General features: G+C 35.9%; 2 protein-coding genes across 2 annotated transcripts; one reads left to right on the forward strand and one right to left on the reverse strand.

Annotated features, from left to right (window-relative positions):
* Positions 1-121: 121 nt before the first annotated feature.
* TBC1d7 (TBC1 domain family member 7) lies at positions 122-3,977 on the reverse strand. Its single transcript, XM_073077098.1, has 6 exons — positions 3,647-3,977; positions 2,770-2,966; positions 2,391-2,569; positions 1,570-1,665; positions 1,041-1,170; positions 122-310 (listed from the first exon to the last, which is right to left on the reverse strand). The coding sequence occupies exons 1-6, from the start codon at positions 3,831-3,833 to the stop codon at positions 215-217; spliced, it is 885 nt and encodes a 294-aa protein (XP_072933199.1). The 5' UTR covers positions 3,834-3,977; the 3' UTR covers positions 122-214.
* A 415-nt stretch (positions 3,978-4,392) lies between these two features.
* dtr (defective transmitter release) lies at positions 4,393-16,193 on the forward strand. The gene is made up of 17 exons (XM_073076059.1): positions 4,393-6,769; positions 7,036-7,250; positions 7,585-7,864; positions 8,066-8,179; positions 8,550-8,727; positions 9,249-9,384; positions 10,063-10,267; positions 10,444-10,603; positions 10,775-10,884; positions 10,972-11,406; positions 11,917-12,119; positions 12,427-12,589; positions 13,104-13,223; positions 13,629-13,799; positions 14,340-14,477; positions 14,917-15,116; positions 15,625-16,193. The coding sequence occupies exons 1-17, from the start codon at positions 4,495-4,497 to the stop codon at positions 16,144-16,146; spliced, it is 5,625 nt and encodes a 1,874-aa protein (XP_072932160.1). The 5' UTR covers positions 4,393-4,494; the 3' UTR covers positions 16,147-16,193.
* The last annotated feature ends 203 nt before the right edge of the window (positions 16,194-16,396 follow it).

The raw sequence follows: 16,396 nt of genomic DNA on the forward strand, positions 1-16,396 counted from the left end.
TTAAAATATCTTCGAATTTAATATTGTATATTTTCTTTTACACTGGTTTTTCGACCCTCTTTCTAGAAGCTTAGTGACCCCCAGGGGGTCGATCCACACTTTGAAAAACACTGACCTACAATTCTAAAATTCACAAGTCCAAAAAGGTGTACAGATCCAAATTTCTTCAATTTTACTTCTAATGAGCGAATGATGCTCATTAGAAGGTCATGCATCATTTCTTGGCCAGGGGGTCATTCTGTGGCTGTGCGTAGTACTGCCATAGTTCTATTGCCTTATTTGCTACCACTTCTTCACATTGCTCAGGTATCTGAAATAAATAATGTAAAGTTATATAAAAAAGGTAATGAATGATGACTGCATACTAAAGAAGGTGGTAGAACCCTTTGTGGTTCGACTCTGGCGGCACCACCGCCACACCTATTTCTACCTAATAACAGCAGCGTTAGGCGCTGTTGTGTTCCGGTTTGAAGGGTGTGGTAAGAGAGACATACTTTTCCGAGGCGTTCCAACTTAGTCCTCAGGGGTAGCGGCGCATCTGTGGCCGACCTCAGGTAGGAATATCTAATCCTATCTGGGGTTGATTACAGATGTCCATGGGCGGCAGTAGCCACTTACCATCAGGTGGACTGCATGCTCGTCTGCTACTCTTATATTATAAAAAAAAAAAAAAAAACTAAAGTGTACTCATAAGTAAAAACTATGACTCAAACAACAATAGTTTTTGGCATTTAATTTTATAATCAATCAATAAAATCTCATTATTTTTAATTAAAAAATAAAATTAATGCTAATGGAGGTCCTGCCTTAATCCGATCACAGACAAGTGGTTTTCAAATTAAATTCAAATTCAAATCATTTATTGCCTGAAAATGGGTAGGTAATTGTTACTACTGAGGACTGAGAGAGTAACCACATATTATGTAAGTACCTCCATAGTTACCCCATAATCCTCCACTCTAATATGAACCCTTTCACCAAAACCCTAGAACTAGTTTACTCTAAAAAGGAAGATTAACATTAGTGCACTTTTGTGTTACCTCCGAAACACACTTCAGAACCTCATCTCCATTTGTAGCCTTGAGAATATTTCGTCTTAAAGTTATCAGCAACATAACTGCTACAAAAGAGAGAATCTTTGGTGCACCACTGCATACTTTGTCCCATATTCTGGAAAAAAATATTAATTAGCTACACTACATGTTACATATATTGAAATATATGCAATGTTTTTTGAGGTTATCGAACATTTAGGACCTTTGAGGACATTTAAGCTAACTTTGTCCCCAGGAATAACAAAGCATCAGCTACAAGTACAAACCTCAGATAGGTCCACAATCCTATTTTATGTTGATGACAGATTATTGGGTTTCTAGGATATTTTATTCAGTGAAAAATTACAATGGTAAAACAATGAGAGACATTGTCTAAAATGTGATACAGCTTAATGAAACTACTTTATATAGATTGCTTTTATACATTGCCAATTACAAATCTAACACAGATGCCCATAATTGGCAGTGTCACTTGTGGGCTTCATGCTTCATGCTTGGATATAAAACAACTTACTTGGTAAGTGATGTGTCGTCCAATACGCCGGCGAAACAGCAGTTAAACCACTTGGTTAGTGGCAATGCATCCCACGCATTGATCTCCACTAGGTGACTGAAATATAAAAACATTTTCAATTATCACTTTGAGTTGTGATGATTGTCAATTTTAAGACAGAAATTTTCACAACTTCTAAAATGGATGCCATAAAGATCACTATAAAATGTACCAAGTTTTACAGAGAAAGTCTACCAACAAAGTAGTTTTAAATCTTAAATTTATAGGTATGATATAATGTGGTATACAATGAAGAATGCAATACGTGCCAAGCGTTTTGTAATAGTTTCACTTCTTGCACATGTAAAAATTTAAACATGCACTATTTGTTTAGTCAATACACCAAAGAAGTATAACTTCTTACGGTTTTTAAATACAAATACATAATAAATAATATAATAATAATATAATTTTAGCACACAATACACCTACCGAATAAATTACTTTATTAAAAATAATGTTTCAAAAAATATAAATTTATTATTAAATTTTATTTTTTTAAATAAGCCCGGGAGGTACTAAGTAGTGTAGTAGTGTAGTGTGGTGCTAAGGCGTTATAATATAAGATAGGTTTAGTTCAAGTAACACGCCTCTCAATACCATACAAACCATTCCAGCTTAATTCTCAGGAGTAACGACACATCACCTCAGGTAGGAATTTAATCCTATCTGGGGTTTATTACAGATATACATGATCTGCAGTAGCCACTTACCATCAGGTAGCCTGCATGCTCGTCTACTCCTATACAATAAGAAAAATATGTGTTAAAAACAAAACCTACTTATAAAGCTGCGAGTCCTCCTTCTCGAGCATGGTGCGGCAAGCGTCTCGCAATCGTGCCAAGTCGCGCTGCATCCCGCGCACAATCTCCGTCACACTCTTACACACCCAGTATACATCTGCCTCATCCTCGTACAGCTCTAGCAGTGTGTTCGCTATTGGGATGAATGTGTCTGCTGACTGCAACAATTCTTAGGTTAAGGCTAGTTGAATCATAATTTTAAAGATACAACCCCAACAATAACAATGCATCTGTTATAAGCTTCTAATCCATTCTATACAGAGTTGTTCAAATGTTTATGAGCAGCAGTGACTACTTACCATCAAGTGGACTGCAAGTTTGTTTCCTACTCCAATCTTATAACAAAAACACAACTAACACAATAATTGGTCTCCGGAAACAGCGGTGGCTTCCGCTCCTCATTCTCCAGCAGCCACATGGCCAGCAGGATCTGGCTCCGAGGCGCAGTCATGTCCACCAGCTCCAGCATTTCCACGGCATACAGCAGGTCATTGTACTGCTCGGTGCGTTGTTCCGCTACAAAATTGTGCGAGTCTGGGTATACTGGGAGAATGTCTAGAAAAAATTAAACACATGTTTTATAAAACAGAATATATTTTAATGATTTGCGCGAACTTAAAGCCAATAACTGGCATGAGACTGTGCAAATCAGGGACAAATGTCGAAATGTCGTGTCGAAGGCTAAGACTCACTTTGGGTCGCTGCACCAGCAGAGTAAGTAAGTAAGTATATTTTAACGTTCATAATTAGGTTATTTGTAAAAGTTTAGACCTGACCGTAAATTACTACTGGCGCCCATGGACATCTGTAATCAACTACAGATAAGGTATCCACCTGTGTTGGTATCCCTTACAAATAAGTTGGTTAGTCTCAGATATGTATGTCTCCCCAATCATACTGTTAAAGCAAAACACAGCAACACACAGCACAACTGATATTAAGCAAGAATAGGTGTGGAGGTGGTACCTTTGGAGTCGAACCACAAAGCGTTCTACCGCCTTTAAAGTAGTAACTTTCGTGACACCACTATCACACAATCTACTACTGTTTTGCCACATTTTTTTGTAAATGTTTCAATGAATGTTTATTTGTAATAGAGAATATAGCTAGAGCTACTTTAGAGTCTTCAGACTATACATTTCCACCGTTAAAATAATCACGTTTTATAATTAGCGATGGTAAAGAGTAAATGCGGGTAGAGAATAAAGACGAACCAGTAAATTAATAACACTTGCCTAATAACACTTTCCACACTAAATTCCGGTACGCAGCAGGCACCGTGAAGCGCAAACAAAACTGTTTCAGCTTAACTCTGTCCCACGGCTTCTCCTTCATCAGTATTTCTAGAGATTTCTTCTCTTCAACTCCCCGACAGCCGACTTTTTCATAATATGACGAACGAAAGTTCCTCTCGTCGGTCATCTTGGTTATAGAGAGGGATAATCGGTAGAAACACTCTGCAACGAGTTATTGGACTATTCACATCATTTTTGCTAAAGTTTTCGTGGTTTTTCAATAGTTAATTTGCAATGCAAATAAATGGAAAAAGACACAGCCAAGACGCAGTGTCAACTGTCAAGTTGTCAACTGTCAACTATCCTTATTGTCATTATTTTCAAGTAAAGCTGTCAAAGTATTTTACGTTCAGAATGTTCAGTCAGAGAAAAAATTGATTACAGACAGACAGAGAATACAGTATGTTATATAACATTATGTTTATGATATAATATAATAACAATAATTAAAATAGATAAAAATCAGTTAAGTAGGTACAGTTAGGAAATATTTGCGGTAGTGTGATTTTTTTTAAATGACTACAATGTTACAGCTTTAGTAAATAAATCTCGTTGAAAATGTACTTTTATGAAACAGAAAATAATACAAAGTTATGTATCTTTGTAAATATAAAATGCATACAACGGAATGCTTATACAATATTTTGTATTTCCATATTCAAAATTCGACCAAACAAAACAAATTCTGTTGTCATAGAAATATGTAATCGTGCAGATTTAATTGTGTCATCGATGAATAAAAATACAATTTTATTCTACAATTAACATTTTAATTAATCTTAAAAGTAATGGCTGATCCTATACCTTCAGCCAACGATCCAGCTTATATAGAAAAGAAAAGAGAAGAGCTGAGATTGTTTTTTAAAGATGCAAATTTTCCTAAAGACGTAATTGAAAACTTAATCGAGAACGAACTTAAGCCTCTTACAGATGGTGAAATTAAAAACAGACCTTACATAGCCGCTTCTTGGCCAGGAGAGGTAAAATCTGAGTATGAAGTGATGACTGGACAACCTTTTACTGAAGTTCAGGATTTTGGTAGGCCTTTAACAGTAGAAGAAATAAAGGAAATGCTCAAAGACAGTCCTATTATCGCTGAAAAGGCGCGCCAAATCCAAATAACAACTAATAATGATGGTAAAAACGTCGAAGTACCGTTTGATCAAATTAATTTAAACTATTCTAACATGCAAATGGAGTTGGATTCAGCAACTACTGAGGAAGAAAGAAATAAGATAAAATATAAAAATATGCAATCTTTAATGAACTCTGTAGCAGCTGCTCAAGTTTTAAATAAAGCTAACGATACACAGCTCGAAGAAGTAAAGGACAGCAGTAGCAGCAATGATGAGGAGGAATTCGAAGCAATCGACAAAGTTGTAACTGAATACACTCATAAATCTTACGAAACTAGATTTCAGGAGACAAAAGACATGTTGACAAATTTAGCAGATAAATACGATGATCCAAATTTTACAAATGAAACTCGTTCTAAGGAACTAGTGATTCAAGAAAATCCTATCCTAAAGGAATCTTCTTCACAGCTGATAAAGGGACAAAGAAGACACACGTTCCATGAAGAAATTAAAGAAAATTATTCAATAAATAAAGCCTTAAATATTTCTTTAAAAGATAACCCAGTAAAGTTGGATCTTAGTGGCAAAATAAAGAAGAACGAGGAACAAGTTAATACACATGATAAGAAAAACGACAATGATTTGGAAGATGTTCTTTCAAGCAGTTTTAGAGACAAACTTAAGAGTACGGAGAAAACCTTGCAAGATATCAGTGACATTTTAAATTTTTCCCAAACCGATGCTGACAAAGCTAAAAGAGCACAGCAAAATGAAGAATTTAACAAAGACAGCGATTCTAGCGTTGACACCACACTAAAAACTATTAAGCCTTTAGAAGAAAATGTAAATATAAATAATTACATTAACAATAAAACGGGTAATGAGGAAACCAAAACGGATAGTTCTATGCGACAACTTCAGCAAGTTAACCAAGTTAAATTTGATGCAAAAATGGAGGATACGCTACATACTGCTTTAGAAGAAATATTTGAAATAGGAAGAAATGATAATAAAGACAACAAAGAACTTGAGTTTAAAGAAATGAAAAATCTCGCTCGAAATATCGTAGAAGGTGCAGAAAACCTAAGCACATTGATTCGAGAAGATATAACCAATAAACTTAACAGTATGAATGAACTACTGAACGACGTTAATGAAGCACTGGAGAATTCTCGGAAATCTAATATTGTTTATCAAAAACTAAAAGCTGATGGTGAGAATATGAAGAGAGAAAGACTACTTGAAAATGAAAAGAGAAAGCTTAACAAAATAACCGAAGTCTCTGAAGAAAGTGATCAAACTAAAGAACTCAGTCTAGGAGTCAGCCAAATAGACATAGATGGTATACATAATGCCATAGGAGAGCTAAACCAAGAGATAAAATGTCATGAAGACCGTATTAATAAAAGTAAGGCCAATTACGAAATGAGGAATGAGGAGTGTAAAGAGTTTATGAAAGAAGTTGATGTTATACTTAAGAAATCTCAAGGAATTTTACACCCGACTAACGCTAGTACTAGTGCCCAAGTAACTGAAATCCAAGAAGTTGAAAAATGCGATGAAAATAATTCTGAAGAAACTCCCAATGAAAATTTAAAGGCATCTCAATATACTGGTGAAAATCAACGCAAGGAACTATGGGACATTGATATTATCTATAAAGATGAGAAAAATAAGCGACTGGCCGAACTAAGACAACAGGAATTGGAAAGAAATAAACGCATTAACGATCTTTTGTACGATATAAAAGATAAAATGAAAGATAATAAGGATGTGGTGCGAATTGCCAATAATTTGTTACAACGAGAGGAAACAAGAAAGACTAATGTTATTGAAAATACTAAGAAGCAGGATTTACCGTACCTTGATTCCAAAAACGATTTAAAGGCTCAAGGCGACCATGCTCTAATAACTGAAAAATCTAAGCTCGAAATTCCATCAAAGCCAAAAATAGTGGAGATTTCTAATGTGGATCCAAATTTGACAGGTGATAAATACAAATTCTTATTATTAACAGTAAACCAGTATTCTATTGTTTTTTATTATTAAGTCTTCTAATGTTATTAACAATAAAACAGTAGGTGATCTTGATAATAAGGACTAATAATAAATAGGGCTCGGATTAGGTTGAGGTTAATTTAAATACATACTCGTATTTAAAGATCGCACTTACAAATTAACATAATAAATATTCCTTTACGAATATATTATCTCTTCTACTATATAAGAATGAACTAAGTAAGTTATTTTCAGAATCAACATCTGTGAATCCATCAATAGATGAAAAGAAGAAAAAGGAAGAATCAGATAAAGAGAAACAGAAGGAGTTCAAAATGAAGCTTGACAAGGAAAAGGAGGAGTTGAACCGAGGCCCCAGGATGACCAAGGAGTTCATAAAGAATCATTGCAAGCAACACAAGCTGTATTGCACGCCGTATTTGAATGATATACTTTATTTGCATTTTAAGGTAAAAGTTATTATTGTCGCAATAACTATAAAATAAATGTACCTAATGCTTTCCAATATTATGTAAATTTGTAGGCTCCTGGGAATATATTACCCGAAAGACATCGCGTAATGTTTCGGAAAATGAGGTCTTTTGTGCATTCAATTAGGATTCGTAACTATGTTTGAGGTTACAAGTAATGTGCGTAAGAAACATAAATCTGCGCCAAAAATAAGTAATAATTGAATTAAACATGTAAATAAGTTTACAGTTTACAAAGGCAACTTGAAAGACATGAGCTTTTCAGTATAATGTGTTAGTTCAGTAATAGAAGATCAAATCTACCCAATTTCAGGGATTTTCCAAGATCGAAAATTTAGAAGAATACACGGGACTAAAATGTCTATTCCTCGAAAACAATGGCATCCAAAGAATCGAGGGGCTGGACAACCAATCCGAACTTCGCTGTCTGTACCTACATTACAATATTGTGAGGAAAATTGAGAATCTCCAAGGTTGCCCAAGACTCGATACGTTGAATCTTGATCACAATTTCGTTACTAAGATCGAAAATTTGGATGTTGTGCCCGATTTGCATACACTCAGCATGGCTCACAATATGTTGGCTACTGTGGGTAAGAAAATATAATTTTATTATCATAGAGAAATTATAAAAATACCATGGATATCATTATCACAGGATCGTATCAGTATAATTTTAATGAATCTGATTCTTCTTCACTATTTACTTACTTATAATTTGAGAACTTCAGGTAGTTGCGTGCAGTAATGTGAAAGGCTATGATGTTTTTATCTAATGAAAGATAATGTTTCAGATGACTTGGAACAACTTAAGTTCTGCAAAAACCTGTCGGTCTTGGATTTGTCCAACAATCGTTTAGACGATCCACTTATTGTAGACGTGTTGGCTGAAATGGCCATTCTGAAAGGTATGCTTGCGAAATGTAGATATGACTTTTTTATGACAAATAGTAGTAGATATGACAATTTTAAAATACAAATTTTATTAGGAAACCCTATCACGGGATAAACTTTCTGTGTTCATATATTGGACATCTCTGATCATTCCAGAAGTGACTAGAATCCAACCGGAGGTCGATCACAGTTGCTTTGTTATTCCTAAAAACAAAGTTTCAAACTCTTCAAATCAGAACAAAGCAACTCTTAACACTACATACAGTTTTTACACAAATTTAGGTATGACGTTGTGATCTCCGAAGTCGAATCCGAAGGTTGTCTTACATTATCTATTAACCTGAAGATATTTCTTTATTCTTCTTCTTCTTCGTTTGTCTTCAGTGCTCGTCCTAACCGGTAATCCAGTAGTCCGGAACATCCCGGCCTACCGCAAGACTCTCACTCTACGTCTGAAGGAGCTCCTCAACTTGGACAACCGGCCGGTGTTCCCGCGCGACCGCGCGTGTGCGGAGGCGTGGCAGCGCGGCGGCGTGCAGGAGGAGATCGCGGAGAGACAACGGTATGGACTTACTTTATGTCTTGATGATTTGATGATGAATTTTGATGACCCCCGTGGCAAATAGGTCACCATACTGATCTGACACGCAGAGTTCCGAGTTTGATCCCCGGTCAAACATATACCTATTTTTTTTTATTATATAGGAGAAGTAGACGAGCATGCAGACCACCTAATGGTAAGTGGCTACTGACGGCCATGGACATTTGTAAACAACCCCAGATAGGATTAGATATTCCTACCTGAGGTCGACAACAGACACTTGTGTGGGCCTATGAGTGTGGAAAGTGTAGACAGCGCCATACTGAGAAGGGTTGATGTCAGAGTGTACCATCCTTGCGAAGTGAGAATTGGCAGCACTTTATCAAACCGTGTCAAAACGTTATAAATGAACTGTATCTTACTCCTAAGCGAGCAGAAACTATGGCACATAAGTATAAAATCGATAAGTTGCATTTTTCCTTAATATCAGCTTTAAATAGTAGATACTTAGAGTAACGTCAATTATCTACCTGATTCTGCAGATGGATCCGTAGAGAGCAAGACAGAATGCTAGACAGTGTGAGGCATCTCATGAAAATTAAGAATGAGAATTTGGCGTTACGAGAGGCGAGAGAAAAGGAAGCGAAGGAGAAACAAGAGCGAGAGCAATCGGCACAGGTGTTTGGAAAGTTTGAATATTTTGTCTTTATATTTTGCATATTTTGTAATGGTAAATGACTACTGTAACTCACGGATGATTTCTTTTTATTATAATATAGGAGACGACCATGCAGTCCACCTCATGGTAAGTGGCTACTGCCACCCATGGACATCTGTAATCAACCCCAGATAGGATTAAATATTCCTACCTGAAGTCGGCCGCAGATGCGCCGTTACCCCTTAGGACTAAGCTAGAACGCCTCGGTAAAGTATGTCTCTCTTACCACACCCTTCAAACCAGAACACAACACTGCTGTTTTGAGACAGAAATACGTGTGGCGGTGGTGCCGCCGGAGTCGAACCGGAAAGGGTTCTTCCACCTTCAAAATCTTCAAAAACTTTCGTCTGGAATCAACTACGGATTTGATGGTAGTAGAAGCCTTTGTAGTTCGACTCTGGAGATACCGCCGCCAAAATGATGCTTTGTTTCGTTTTGAAGGCATTCCAATGTTATCCTCAAAGGTCCTCAGAGGACGTAACCTGAGGTGGGCTGGACGTTCGCTTGTTACTTTAAGGACTGGAGTCCTATCCAAAGTCACAGATGCGTACGTAGAATCACAGTCTTTGGTTACGATTAATTTAATTGTTTTTTCATACGAGATGACAATGTAAAATTTTATTTTGCTGGACTTGTAGGATGGCCAAGCAGGTACTTCAGAAAATAAGATAAAAATAGAAGAAATAGAAGATCCATTGCCTATAAAAGAGACGTTTGAATCTGAGGTCAAGACTAAAGATGGTATACTAGTCGACATGCTCTCTGGATCGGAGGCCGAGGATTCTACCAGTGAGGACAGTGATTCTGAAAGTGATGATGAAGATAAAGAAAAGAAAGAGAAAGGTATAATACTTATTAGAAACATGAATAATATACATATACTTTTTTAATTGGTATTTCTTTGATTGAGAAATGATAAATTAAGACTTAATATATAGTACTCGTAGCTAGTCTCAATAAATATTTCTTGGTAATTAAGGATAAATTCTCTAATAATAACTTACTTTGTTATTTCTTAGATTCACTACCTACAGAGACAAATAACATTGAGTGGGATGGAAAGGGGGTTAAGCAACTCATTCAGGAAATTGAAAATGAAGCCACTCCACCGGCAATACAAGAAGATATCCGAGAATGCTGGCAAGGCTATCGGGGTAACCAACAACCAAAAATGGAAAAGTATGGGTTTACTTCTAAATTAAATATGAAAATATTTAAAATATTATACTTATAACATTATTATTATAATTATAACATTAAATCAAACACATTATTTCTATTTAATTAACATACAGATCTTTCAGTAATTACTTATGTAAGATATAATTAAATAGTAATTTATTTTCGCAGAGTCTTTACACCAGATGTATTAGCTATAAACAGTTTGTTGTTTAATGAACCTTCGCATACAAATAAACAGATTTTGAAAAGTAAAGACAAAGCAAAGGAAAAGGCACAAGGTAATTAAAATAATATTTTGAATCATGATGTATTTTTCCTTATTATTACTTTGCTATTTAAAGTAAATATTCTCGACATTTATCCAGAAATTGGAGTGGAATCCCAAGAAAAATATATTACTGAAGTGAAAAAGAAACCGTTAATTGAGATCATTGATGATGAAAAACCCTTTGTAGAAGAAGAGAATGCTGATACCAAAACTAAAAAGATTTTGATAGAAGAAATTGAAAGCCCGCACATTACTGAAGAAGACAATATTATTATTGATCATGATCGGAAAATTATTACAGAGAAACAGACGAATAATGACGTTGATAAAATGGGTAGTCTTTGCAAACAAATTAGTAAAGCGTCAACTGAAAAGCCTAAGAAACAAGTAGCGTTTAAAGATATAAACAATGAAGAACGTGTGCAAGAACCTGTAGATAATGAAGTTAATAAAGATAGTAAGGGTAAAGATAGTCATAAGAAAGATGACAATGATAAAAATAGCAGTACTACGGATAAGAATAGCAGTTATCGTGAGTCCGTCATAATATAATTATTGTTTATATAAATACTTTATGTAATTTAACATTTTAAATTTGGCAATCGCAACAATTAATTGTAAAATTTTGATTTTTGGTACCCATGAAACTCATACATTGATTTAATAATAACAGCTGATAATGTTTATTGGTGTTTTCCAAGCCAAATTGATATAGGCGTCTTTTGGATAGTAGTAGCTAGCAGGCAGATGATTATTTATTTTGAAGGTATTAGAATCCTCGTAGTTCGGTCTCGTAGACATCCAATGTAACAATTTTGTAACAATATTGTTAAGCGCTGTGATATTGCTGTGGTCTGGTTTGAAGTTTGCGATAAGGGAGCGACACAAGGTGTTCTCCAAGAACACTAATCCTATTTAGGATTTATTACTGAGGTGGACCATGGAAGGCAGCGGTCACTTCCAATCTGTCTCTATGCCTGTATGTCTTTCTGATATAAAAATATCCTATTCCTATTAACTTATGTTATACTTGAATTTTTAGAAGCTAAAGACAAAGGTGACGTAAAGTCAAACGAAAGAGATGGAGTGGCGCTTATAAACTACTTACGAGGTTCCGAAGATTCTGATGATGACGAGGATTATAAGCCGAGTGCTGAAGACCTAGAGATATTCGCTGAGCTGGAACAAGAGCAGCTGGAGAGACAAGCCAGGATTGATAGAGGGGAGCCCGCCGTTGATCCTATGGTATGTTATGAGTTGTGGTGAAGGTGGTAGAACCCTTTGTGGTTCGACTTCGCAGTCACCACCGGCATACCTATTTCGGCCTAATATCAAAAGCGTTAAGTGCTGTTATATTCTGGTGTGAAGAGTAAGGTAATGGAAACATACTTTTCCAAGGCATTCCAACTTGTTCCTCAGGGGTAGAGGTGCATCTGTGGTAGAAATCTAATCTTATCTAGAATTGAATACATACATATTCCCATGGGCGCCTGAAGCCATGTACAATTTTATAAAAAGAATGTAGTAGAATATGTGAAAATATTGTTTTTAGAAACTCTACGATAAGAAGACTATGGAAGAATACCACAAAGCTGAACTGCAGCTTCCGGCACACCTGGTGAAAGAAGAAGATAAAATCAAGTATACAACATACAAGCACGATAATGCTTTCGACAGGATCGCACTTAGCCAACTCACTGCTGGGGACACGCCAGGTAACTATTATACTCGTACTTTAAAGGTAATAATAATAATCGAAAAAATAATTAATTCTACACTCTTAGCTCCACATTGGGAATTTTCTTGTCTTGTGGTTGCCATGAACACACAAAGACAATTGTACCAACATCCAGATCAAGAACAGAAATCTAAATTCATAACGAATTCGATACAAACAGTGAAGATCACAGAACTCTTCGTGTTTTGCCTCCAGAGGTGCCATCGCCTAATTTGTTTTATTGCGCCAGTGTTGCAATGCTGTATTTTGGTTTAGAGGGTGTGGTATGAGAGAGAAATTTATCCGAGGCGTTCCAACTTATTTCTCAGGGATAGAAACGCTTCTGTGGTCCATCTCAGCTAGGATTCCAATCCGATGTGACATAATAGATATTCATAGGCCATTTACATTTAATATCAGATGATGCAGTCCATCTTATGTTAAATCATCTGAGCTCCATTGTAAATTACCTATTATGAATAAAAATAGCATTTAATTCTTGATACTTTCAGATGAAACGAAGGTGAAACTGACTCACGTGCCGGGCGCGACCCTGTTTCAGTACATCAACGATCAAACGCCTGGACAAAACGTGGAGTACGAAATTGGTGAAGAAAACGTGGACTCAGGACGTAAGAGTGTGTAACAAGTCTATTTGAAGATCGTCATCAACCTTTGTCCAAATGCTTGGCTTGAATCTTCTCTCATAATGAGAAGGATTTAGGTCAAGATCCATACGCTTGGCTAGAAGTGCAGTTTGGTAGACGTCACATACCTTAGGGAACTTTTTTGTGGATTTTTCACTCAGGTAGATTCCTCTGCCATGTTTTTTTACACCCTTACGGCATGTGCTAACAAAATAATTAATTTATTTCAAAGAATTAATTTCTAAATAGCACATGTAAACAAAATCTGAAATGGGTGTATGGTATTCGAAAGGCGAACAACCAGTTAGGGAGACCGAATGTCAAACCACTGATTGATAGGGCTTTCGTAAAAAAGCATTAGGTATTTACATAAAGATATTCTTTAAACAGCATCTTCAGAAGAAACGGTATCAATAAATATATCAGATGATAATGGCTCGAGCTCAAGTGAAGAATATAAACCGATTGAAAAGGCTAAGGAAAATGTAAAGAAGCGACCAGCGACTGCTTCCAGTAGAAATAAACAATTAGATAATTGTACGAAAGAAAAAGTTGAAGTCGGTAAGATAACTACATATAAAACAGATGTAGTTAGATGTATGTATATTGATAGTCTAATAAAAAAAATAGAAATCTAGCGTGAAGTTCTACGTTTTGGTGGAATTGAACGAGTGGTGACTGGTGATGCATCGGTAACCGACTTAGGATACAACCCCTTTACTATATGATCTCTATAGTGACCACTCCGGAGTAAATAAAAAGAAATGTAAATATGTTCTTAATTATAACAACATATTTGTGTAGGCTATCCGTTTCGCAATTTAAGTATAAAATATGATAAAGATTTTAATAACCTTGCTGTTAATGGTAATGAGATATTATTTATGACATTATATATCATGAGATATATATATTATGGTATGAGATATTATTATCATTACCATTATAACAATAAATAATATCTCTCACCACTCAAACTGTTTAGGACAGAAAAAGGAAGGATGAAGGTAGGTTATTTTTTTGTTAAAATTATAACATCAGCAAGGCTAAAACAGCAGACTAAAGACACAATAAACATAAAGTTAATGATATTTTCTACAGATGAAAACCCAAAACCTGATCACAATGATACCCCTCCAGTAGCTTACGATACTATGATGAATGTAGAGCGCGAAGAAGCCAAGAGATCCATTATTGATACTATGAATTCTTCTGAAGATGATAGATTCCCTTCGCAAGGTTAGTGTTTTAAAGGGATTGTCTTCAGAGCAATAAATAGCATAGAGTGAGTTCATGATGCCAACATCTACATACAATTGTAATGTGATATGAAATGTATTATATTAGTGTTTTCATCGGAAGAATTACATACTTACTACATACATTAAAATAACACAATTATCTAAATCTCTCGATTCAAACTTGACTTATGGCTGTTCGCCCGAAAGCCAAACACATCTCTGATTTTTCAGTTTTAAAAATTAATTGCTCTAACGTCCCCTCACGATGGTTTTCTTTGTCTTTAATGATAATGACTTGCATACAAAATTCTCAAAGGTGTGTGAAGTCTAATCCGTATTTCGCCAGATATGCATTATGGTTTAAACCGTTTTCATCATGAGAGGAGAGGACATGCTCCAAAGTGACAATGGGTTGATGTTGAATCCTTATTATCCAGGTGTGAACTACAGCGACATGTCAGAAAACGCGCGTATCGACCAGGCGGTAGCCTCGGAGATCCTCGACAGAACCCTGCAGCATGAGGAGAGGGAGTTCTACCGGCAGTATGACATGATCAACCTCCAAGCTGGCAAGGTGGATAACCAGACCAATGAGATCATAGAACGGGTGTCAGCTGAGTTGGCTGATGAATTCACTGTTAGTCGTTATTTTTTATAATTATCATTATATGTAGCAGACGAGCATGCTGCCCATGGGTGGTAAGTGGCTACAGACGCCCATGGAAATATGTAATCAACCCAAGTAAGATTAGATACCTACTTGAGTTTGGTCACAGATACGCTGCTACACCTGAGGGCTAAACTGGAATGGCTTGAAAAAGTATGAATCATATCTAGAATATCAAATATAGCGTACCGTGTGTACCACCCGATGCCGAAGTTAAATTTGCCCTATAGGAATAGGGCGACGAAAAAAACCAAGACATAATAAGGTTTTTTGTTACAATGTCATTCATAAAAAATCATCAAAAATTTGTTGAAGTTCCGTCATACCAAGTGTCGCTTGGGTCGCAGGAATCAGGATTGCGAAAGAAAAGGTCTTACTGGGAAGAATGCAACATGCAAAACACTAATTTACCAAATGCCAACACCCCAGCAAAAGTGTCACCCTGAGGAGAATAATTTAATATTTTAATTATTTTCAGTTACACGAAGTTTCCGGAGTCTTAGACACTCACGTGAAGGTAATGGAGCGTCGCAGGTACGCCAGCCAATACGCAAACTACGAGCTCAGCCCTACAGAATCTGATGAAGAGGATGAACACACCCTGGTACTGGGCGTTGATGACTCCTTTGAAGATACTCTAACTGAGAAAGCTACCGAAGAGATTAATGACTCCGGCATTGTTAATGACTGCACTGGAAATGATAATGATAAATCCACTGAAATGAATAATGATAAAATTATAAATATAAAAGAGGAAGACGATGGAAATGATAGAAGTCTTGATAAATCTGAGGATATAGGTAACGTGGAAAATAATGAAAGATTTGCAATAGACAATTCAGGTGGAGATGAAATATTCGAAGATTGTGTTGATGATATCAATACGTCGTTAAATGAAGAGAAACAGAAGGATAATAGAGATGGTAAAGGTGATTGCGTTGACGAAAACTATTCTATAGAGATGAAGCTGACTTTGGGTATTGAAGATAAAAATGTGTAGTTTGTCATATATTTAAATTATATTTGCTCTAGTGACCTGATAAAAGTATAATAACTGATTCACTGTAAGTAGTCATCAGTTCTTTGTATTAATGTGAAGTAGTACCTCGATTCTCAATTGAGTGAGTTCATTTCTGATGACGATACATATAATTATGGCACATTTTTACACAATAATATTTATACGCGTGCCGACGCACTTGTAAAACCGGCAAATTCTAGCGTGTGGATTGAATGTTTGTCTTGTTTAG

This window comes from Epargyreus clarus, unplaced genomic scaffold (assembly GCF_041222505.1).
Source record: "Epargyreus clarus isolate Ecla_fem2 unplaced genomic scaffold, WU_Ecla_fem_2.2 ptg000002l, whole genome shotgun sequence".
NCBI lineage: Eukaryota > Metazoa > Arthropoda > Insecta > Lepidoptera > Hesperiidae > Epargyreus > Epargyreus clarus.

Coding starts and splice junctions, on each gene's coding strand:
- TBC1d7 (XM_073077098.1), bottom strand. CDS start 3,833: ATGACCGACGAGAGGAACTTTCGTTCGTCATATTATGAAAAAGTCGGC. Junction 2,570..2,769: donor TTCCGGAGACCAATTATTGT/GTTAGTTGTGTT, acceptor GAATTGTTGCAG/TCAGCAGACACATTCATCCC. Junction 1,666..2,390: donor GAGGACTCGCAGCTTTATAA/GTAGGTTTTGTT, acceptor TTTATATTTCAG/TCACCTAGTGGAGATCAATG.
- dtr (XM_073076059.1), top strand. CDS start 4,495: ATGGCTGATCCTATACCTTCAGCCAACGATCCAGCTTATATAGAAAAG. Junction 6,770..7,035: donor TGTGGATCCAAATTTGACAG/GTGATAAATACA, acceptor AGTTATTTTCAG/AATCAACATCTGTGAATCCA. Junction 15,117..15,624: donor AGTTGGCTGATGAATTCACT/GTTAGTCGTTAT, acceptor AATTATTTTCAG/TTACACGAAGTTTCCGGAGT.